The sequence below is a fragment of the Helianthus annuus genome, chromosome 11 (genome assembly GCF_002127325.2).
Source record: "Helianthus annuus cultivar XRQ/B chromosome 11, HanXRQr2.0-SUNRISE, whole genome shotgun sequence".
Lineage (NCBI taxonomy): Eukaryota > Viridiplantae > Streptophyta > Magnoliopsida > Asterales > Asteraceae > Helianthus > Helianthus annuus.
The window spans coordinates 20,699,058-20,706,951 of NC_035443.2; the positions used below are offsets into that span (position 1 = coordinate 20,699,058).

General features: G+C 36.6%; 2 protein-coding genes across 3 annotated transcripts; one reads left to right on the plus strand and one right to left on the minus strand.

Annotated features, from left to right (window-relative positions):
- Nucleotides 1–539: 539 nt before the first annotated feature.
- LOC110889833 lies at nucleotides 540–2,507 on the minus strand. Its single transcript, XM_022137395.2, has 4 exons — nucleotides 2,244–2,507; nucleotides 1,018–1,108; nucleotides 751–915; nucleotides 540–559 (listed from the first exon to the last, which is right to left on the minus strand). The coding sequence occupies exons 1-4, from the start codon at nucleotides 2,322–2,324 to the stop codon at nucleotides 540–542; spliced, it is 357 nt and encodes a 118-aa protein (XP_021993087.1). The 5' UTR covers nucleotides 2,325–2,507.
- Nucleotides 2,508–3,355: 848 nt separating this feature from the next.
- On the plus strand, nucleotides 3,356–7,567 carry LOC110889832. Of its 2 annotated transcripts, none has more exons than XM_035979643.1 (3): nucleotides 3,356–4,084; nucleotides 4,692–6,274; nucleotides 6,372–7,567. In XM_035979643.1, exons 2-3 carry the CDS (start codon nucleotides 5,839–5,841, stop codon nucleotides 7,052–7,054), a joined length of 1,119 nt encoding a protein of 372 aa, XP_035835536.1. In that variant the 5' UTR covers nucleotides 3,356–4,084; nucleotides 4,692–5,838; the 3' UTR covers nucleotides 7,055–7,567. The 2 variants fall into 2 exon arrangements, with proteins under 2 accessions (XP_035835536.1, XP_021993085.2); XM_022137393.2 differs by having other exon boundaries at nucleotides 3,361–4,084; nucleotides 6,372–7,565.
- Nucleotides 7,568–7,894: the final 327 nt, after the last annotated feature.

A 7,894-nucleotide genomic window follows, 5' to 3' on the forward strand; every position in this document is an offset into this window, starting at 1 on the left:
AGTGTCTAGGGACTCAGGGCGTTAACATTTTAATTTTGGACTGAAATGGTTAAAAGCACTAAATGGAACATAGTTGTTAATAGCGGCTATAGCGACCGCTATAGCGCGCTATGTAGCCATGTGACCAAGTGTCGCTATATGGGTCTTAGCGAGAAATAGCAAACTTAGCGACGGTTAGGTTTTTTTTTTTTTTTTTTTCTGATGTTAATATCAATTAGATATAGCTATAAAATAGCTGGATTTATAGGTTTTTATTAAATATACATGTAAAATAGCATATATACAAGGGTATTTTCATGTAATATACATATAAAAATTTTCAAAATTATTTTTCTAGTGTAATCGCTATTTATAAAATAGCAGTCGCTATTTGTCGCTATTCGCTACGTAGCCTATAGGTACCTTGTCGCTATTCGCTATCGACAACGATGGCCTGGAATCTGTTGGTTATTGTGGGTACCTGTTGGAATGTTATTGAATTGCATGTCTGCAAGAATAAGAAAGTCTACAACACAGAGTTTTTCTTTCCATCCTATTCATCAATCAACTGAAAGGAACTCTACATTTAAAACCAAACATAATGCACAAAAGTATTTGATCCACATCAAGATTCTGCAATTTGAACAATAAAGCCAACGGACTAAGTGGGCCTTTTTGTTTGGTTCCCATAAAAAACAATTTAAATAGGCACTTAAGCACATAACCACACATACATAGTCCATAGCACAATGGCAATGCCCATAAATATACCAGAGGTTGCCAAAGTGTTGTACAAATCTACTTGCGTAGTCTCGGCAACATTCCAAATCATAGTCTCTAGATCAAGGGAATTAACGTCATTCAAAAGTATTAAATGCTTGTGCTCTCCCCCAGACGTTATAAGTTTTGAACCAACCAATGTTACAGATTGCCCACCTGAAATAAAAAGCAAAATACCAAAACTCAAAACATATCTTTAGCTACTTTTGCCCATCCATCTTTGAAAAAGAAACCATTTGTAGTTTTCCTAAGAATTACCTTCCACTCTAAAAATTGAGTTGTAGCAATAGTAATTTTGTGCTTGGGAACGTTGTAAAATTGAAGCCTCGCAAAAATAAAGTGGCAAGAACTGGAAACCAAAAAAAACACGTTAATTTGATTAAAAAAACTTAAAAACCAAATAAAATATTATACAAAATAAATAAACATATGTCAGTAACTATTAATAGAACAAACACATAAATGGTATGATACTACTCACTTTTATAGGCATTCTCTAACTGGGGTTGCAACAAAGGGGAAAAAAACCAAATGTAAAATTAGATTTCTGCATAAAAATACATATAAATTACTCAAAGAAACCTCGATAGACAACTGTTCTTTTTGTTTCCGGATTCCACTTTTTATGCCAGAATCCAATTATTGGAGATAGTTATTCAACCTTCAATCACCTTCACCTGATTCTAAGTCAAACACATGAGATTTCACATTCTAAGTCAAATGATTTAGGAGATTTTGTTCTGTTTTACATTTTACACGACATTCAATTCGTTTGACCCGCTCCAGTCATCCTACCAAATTTCTTCAGAACATTTTCAACCATTTGACCCATTACAGATTCAAGAAAGATGCAGAAAGGCTTTGAATGTCACCCCGACTCAAATCTCATGTTCTTGTTCTTTTGATCACTTTAGTTCATATCATTCCTATTCCTGTTACCTTTTTGTAATATGTGTTTCAGAATTCTTAGCATAACTGCAATTAAGTATTATAATTTTACACATTTGAATTAATAAGTAACCATCTAGCAAAATTAACCTGCAATTTACTTTCTAATCTACTCAGGATTTCATAATTAAACACCATAATTTTACGAATAAAAACAAATAAGTGATAATTTAGCAAAACAAACCTAAAATCAACTATCTAAAGAAACTAAGAATTTTCTAACTAAACGGTTCTAATGAAGAAACCCACTTGAAAAGCATATAAATCTGAATAATTTTCACAAATTGGCTCCAAAATTTTCAACTAATGCCAAATTCATTTCACAAACATGATGAGAATTGATGTTAAATAGACTGTGTTCATAAGCATATAAGCATGAACAATTTATTCCGAAAAAACATACATACAAATCTCAATAAAATTAGAAACTTATGAATTTCAAACACTAAAGCGAATTTGAAGGGAAGTGATTATCCAATGAGCCCGGAAGCATCACAACCAACAGGTTGAATCGGAGGAAAGTATTTAGAAAATACCTCAAATAGATTTCCGAGCACACTGTATGTATGTATTTTCCGTCGTACACTGGAACTCCTTTCGGAACCACACTTGCACATCCGTCTTTCGATTTATCTCGTTCCATCAATCCTTCTCTTTGTATCTCAAAGGATTCAGATGTGAAAACTTGACACGGATATCTTATTTTGAAATGAAATATGAAGATTTGATTTCTGATACTTGAATTGAATTGGGGAAATCATTGAAAAGCAATTCAAAAAGAAGAAAGAATTAGCCTATTAGGGTTTTTGATCAACGTGAGAAAGGAAAAGAAACATCATTATATATCTATCCATTTTGTATTTGGTGCGGGTATTATGATACGAATATTCATTAATAAAAACCCGAAGCATTTTCCCGCCCAAACAGAACTTGAGATGCAATATGAAGCTGCCACGTAGCCCAAATTTTTATTATTTATTATATATAATAGATAATAGATTAATTAATTAATTAATATATTAGATACTAGATTATAACCCCGTGTATTACACGGGTTAAGTAAATGAAATATCAAATAGTTAATAACGAAGATTTAACAATTATAAAACGATATTTTAAGACATTTTCTGATATCCGAACAAAATTTTGTTTTATGTGTGATCAAAATTTGTGATGTTTGTCAAGTTTATAAATATGAAAGCATTTGAACCATCGATTAGAAGAAAACTGAATCATCAACTTTCTCACGTCCTGAACCCAAATTTTATTTAAATAACAGTGGTATTAATTTATTAGTTCTAAAAATATTATTGAAATGTTTAGATTAGGCATATAGCAATTAGCCAATTAGGTAAACTTATAGCTACAAAATAATATTTACATTAATTAGATAAGTATGAACTATCGGTAATTATTAAGTTATATAACTTTAAAATTTAAATATATGGACTTGAGTTGCATCTTAAAAGGATGATTGTTTTTGGATAAATTTAGGGTCCTAATAAATCCACATGGTATCATCTTATTCTAACATGGTTGATACGGGCCGTATAAGGTTATACGGCCCGTATAGAATAAAGTGAACCGACAAAGGCTGTGCCAGCAGCCTTTGTCAGTTCACTTTATTCTATACCATGTTAGAATAAGATGATACTGTGGTCGTATATATATTATACGACTACTTTATACGGGTCGTATATATCTATACGGCTCGTATACAATGAATTTCCTTAATTTTATTATTTTATTACTATTTGACGCGACGTATTATTCCTCGATTCACGTGCGAGTAGACGTAAGATTCTCTGATTCGATGTTATATTCCTCGATTCTCGTGCGATTTATGTGATTAGACGTTAGATTCCTCGATATTCGTGCGAGTTATTTGATTCGATGTTAGATTCCTCGATTCGCGTGTTAATCATTTGAAACGATGTAATATTCCGTAAAATTCTCTATATAAACGACACTAATTTCATTCATTTTCATTCAACTTCTATTCGTTTCTTCTATTTTTTTCTGTATTCAAATTATTTACGCTATAATGTCGGGTTGGGGTAACTTTTTTAATGTGTTTGATAACGAGGCGAAACAGGGGAGTTATGATAACAATGAAGATAACAAAGCGGGCATGTTTGATCTGAATGCTCCGTTCGATCCCATTCTTGCGTCTGATGCAGGTCAGGATACTTGGGGTTTGGATGCAATTCAGCCTAATTATGCTGGTTATTATCCATCGCAACACCCGGTTAATTTTGAAGCCCCTCCTGTTAGTTTTGGACCACCGACTGATAGTTCTCAGTCTCCTCCCATAAGTGATGGACCGCCGGAGGGTCCAAATGCTGACCAGGAACGTAGTGAGTTTCAAAACAAGCAGGTATAACGTTTAATTATACGTTTATTTGTTGTACGTTAACTATTTTAGTGTTTTTACGTTTGATGTTATTTTTATTAAAACCTTAGATTAGGGTTGCTCAACGGGTCGTGTTCGCGGGTTGGGGGGTTCAACCCAACCTGAACCTGAAAATTTTACACAAACCCGAACTCGACCCGAACCCGAAAATCGTATCATAGATAAGAACCCGAACACGACCCATTAAACCCGAATTTTTTATTTTTTTCTGAAATTAATATATTAAAGTTAAAATTTCCTTAAAAAACACAAATATATATATATATATATATATATATATAATATCATTTTTAAATTATGAAATCTATGTTAATTTCTCTTTTTAACTTATAATCATGGCATAAAAATACGCACTCCATTTAATTTATGACGTAAAATATATTGTTAAAAAAACATAATATAGTATAAATGTGTAACGGGTCAAGCCGCCAACCCGACCATGTTGACCCGAACCCGACCCGTTAACCCAAACGGGTTCGTAGGTTCAACCTGAAACTGACCCGATCCCGTTTATACTAAAGCTAAACCGATTGGTTAATCATTAATTGACACATATAAGTGTTTTCGTTAGAAATTCGCTAGCATGGATGAATTGGTAGAGTGGTGTAGAGACGTTGGACGCGTAAATGGCTACGCCCTCGTCACCAAACGCACCATCTACGATAAACAGGGTAGCGGTCAGCCGTTAAAAATCTGGCTTACGTGCGATTGTGCCGGCGAGTACAAATCAACAGCCACGGTCAGACGCAGCGGGACCAGGAAAACCAGTTGCAAGTTCCAACTGATCGGGGCATACAAAAAGAGGTTAGGTTATTGGGATCTAAAGGTTGAGGAAGCTAAACATAACCACGAACCATTTCTGTATCTAGAGGGTCATCCGTCCCTAATGAGGCCGACTCCATCAGAAGAGAGGACGGTGGAGCAAATGACGCATCAGAACATAAAACCACGAGACATTCTTGCTGCCATTAAAGAACAGAACCCCCATAATGTCTCAACAAGAAACACCATATACAACGCTCGGGCCAAATTAGGTTGAATGGAACAAGTCGGCGAGACTCCAATGCAGATACTTTTCGACCGGTTGGGGAAGGTTGGGTTTTTTTTTACCATAGAACATCTCAAAACGGCGAACGGGTCGAGGATGTTTTCTTCATTCACCCGGAGTCGAACATGTTATGGCGCGCCTTCCCGCATGTGTTGCTTATAGACGCCACCTACAAGACGAATCGGTACAAAATGCCGCTAGTCCAGATTATCGGTGTTACATCCACGTTGTTGTCGTTTTGCATTGCTCATGCGTTCGTAAGCAACGAGAAACAGGAAAACTTCACATGGTTCTACAGAGGTTGAAACACTCATTAGACAGTGTTATGGAACCCCGTGTAATAGTAACGGATAGAGATCGCGCCCTAATGAACGCATGTGCAACCGTGTTTCCCAGGGCTAGACATTCATTGTGTAGGTGGCACATACAGCAAAACATCTTCAAACATTGCAGGAAAAGCTTTAAAACAGAGGATAAATGGGATAGGTTTCTTTACAAGTGGGGTGAGCTAATTAACTCAACGACCGATCATGACTACAACTACTGGTACGAGCGAATACGATCAAACTTGCCACGCAAAAAAACCGACGATAAGTTTTATATAATTTTTGTTTAATAATCGTATTTATTTGACTTGTCTTAACTGCACTTGACTTTGATTACAGAGATTATGAACTATTTGGATTCAATCTGGTTACAACCATATAGAGACCGGTTTGTTTCGTTCTGGAGCGACCAACATCTGAACTTCGGTCAACGTACAACGAACAGGGCAGAGGGTCAACATGCCCTTTTGAAGCAGTACCTAGGCGACTCTAATTACACCCTGGAGAAAGTGGTACCACTTATCGATAAGCTCATAAGAAACCAGGTGACAGAAATCAAAGGCAGCATTGAAACAAGCAGGAGCCGAACATTGGGTCATCATAACAAACCAATATTTAATCTCCTACTAAAGAAGGTTTCACATGCCTGCCTAGAGTTGATATCAGACGAAGTAAATGAAATAGAAAAATTAAAGTTATATAACCGTACATGCGCGTGCCGTTTGTATACAAGCTGTGGATTGCCGTGCGCGTGTCGGTTGGAACCGTATACAACGAATGGTAATAAATTATTCGACCAACTACATTTTATAATCATAGCCTTTCATCACGCAAAATCTTATTGACGTTTTATGTTGTTTGTTGATATGTTTCTTAGGTGAAATGATCCCGTTGGAGTTGATAGACCCTTTTTGGAGAAAGTTAAATTTCGACTCCATAGTGGAACCAAGCAAGGTGGACTCTTTCGACTTAGACGGAGAATTTGCGCTTCTCAAACAACATTTAAGTGCTCAACCGAGAGAACTCAAGAAAAACTTGATTCAAAAGATGAAGGAGTTGGTACAGCTCAATAAGACGAAGCTTAAACAACCAGTTGTGCAAAAAAACACACGGGGTCGTCCAACTTTAAAAGCTCAGCAACAAAGGAAGGATGATTCGTTTACGGAGCCTTCTAGACACAGCTTTTTTACAACGCAGGACCAGTATAGTGATTCACAAGATGGGTTTGGCACACAAGAGTCAACGATCGAACCTACCAGGCACAGCTCGTTTGTCGAGTCACAAAGTTATTGTACTGAAACACCTATGTTCTTCGGCGAGATTGCGAAAGGCGCTAAGAATTCGAAAACGAAAAACAAGGTCGCAAAATCAAAGGAAGAGCTACCAGACTTACCTTTGCTGCCTGTCGGACAAGTTAATATGTTCTTGCACTTCAAAAAGTTCATTCCACCGTGCTTCTATCCACACCTCAGTCACATACAAATTGTGCAGAGTGATGGTAATTGTGGGTTTCGATCTATAGCGGTCGGCTTATCGCTTAAAGAGTGGCAGTGGCTGTGACAATCCAAAATTTCGATCCACTAACATAAATCATCCGACAACTTTAATCGGTCCATGTAAGTTCATTTAATGTGTGTTGAATGTTAAAGATAGTTGATGCTCCATGTGTGTATCTCAGCCAACTATATAATTATGACCCATGTACTGATTGAGGTCCAATGAAATTGCACTCTACACAAGGTTGTTGGCCACTTACACAACATAACTTACACAAATTATTGAAATCACATGTTGTGTCAGCATATCACATATCACGTGAAGATTGATATCCCAATTGCAAAGCCATGTGCTGAGAATTTATGTGGCCAATGCTAGATATCTATAAAAAGATCTTGGCCCAATCACTGTTTATAGGATCCGACATAATTATTGCGAGTAGAGTTTTGCCAAATGAGTTGTTTTGTCATCACCACTAACCCGGCAAAACATAAGTGACTTTCGTCACCTCGGCCCAACATAACTGGCGGCCCAGTTGTGGATGTTTTAACCTCTACATCCATCAAACGTAAGCTAAAACCCTAGACTCCCTCTAGACGCACGACGACAATAGACTTTCCCCCTGTCGAAGTCTCTCTCTTATGGATCATTCCTTTGCGCCTAGCTCTATGCATCGCCGGTTAGTAAATAGCATCTCGGTTCTTTTCTTATGTGTGTATTCGTGTGATTATTGGTGTTGATTTGCTTGTACACTTTGCTTAACCACATGATTGGAATTATTATAATGATAGTCGCTGGTTTCGGATTACTGTGTGTATTAGACGTGACGTAATGTTTTGTGTGTACAAACCGATTGATCTATTTATCTGTGCATGAACTGGGGTTTTTGCTAGACATCATTCT

Coding starts and splice junctions, on each gene's coding strand:
- LOC110889833 (XM_022137395.2), bottom strand. CDS start 2,324: ATGTGCAAGTGTGGTTCCGAAAGGAGTTCCAGTGTACGACGGAAAATA. Junction 1,109..2,243: donor TGCTCGGAAATCTATTTGAG/GTATTTTCTAAA, acceptor TTTGGTTTCCAG/TTCTTGCCACTTTATTTTTG. Junction 916..1,017: donor CTCAATTTTTAGAGTGGAAG/GTAATTCTTAGG, acceptor TTTTTATTTCAG/GTGGGCAATCTGTAACATTG.
- LOC110889832 (XM_035979643.1), top strand. CDS start 5,839: ATGAACTATTTGGATTCAATCTGGTTACAACCATATAGAGACCGGTTT. Junction 6,275..6,371: donor GGAACCGTATACAACGAATG/GTAATAAATTAT, acceptor TATGTTTCTTAG/GTGAAATGATCCCGTTGGAG.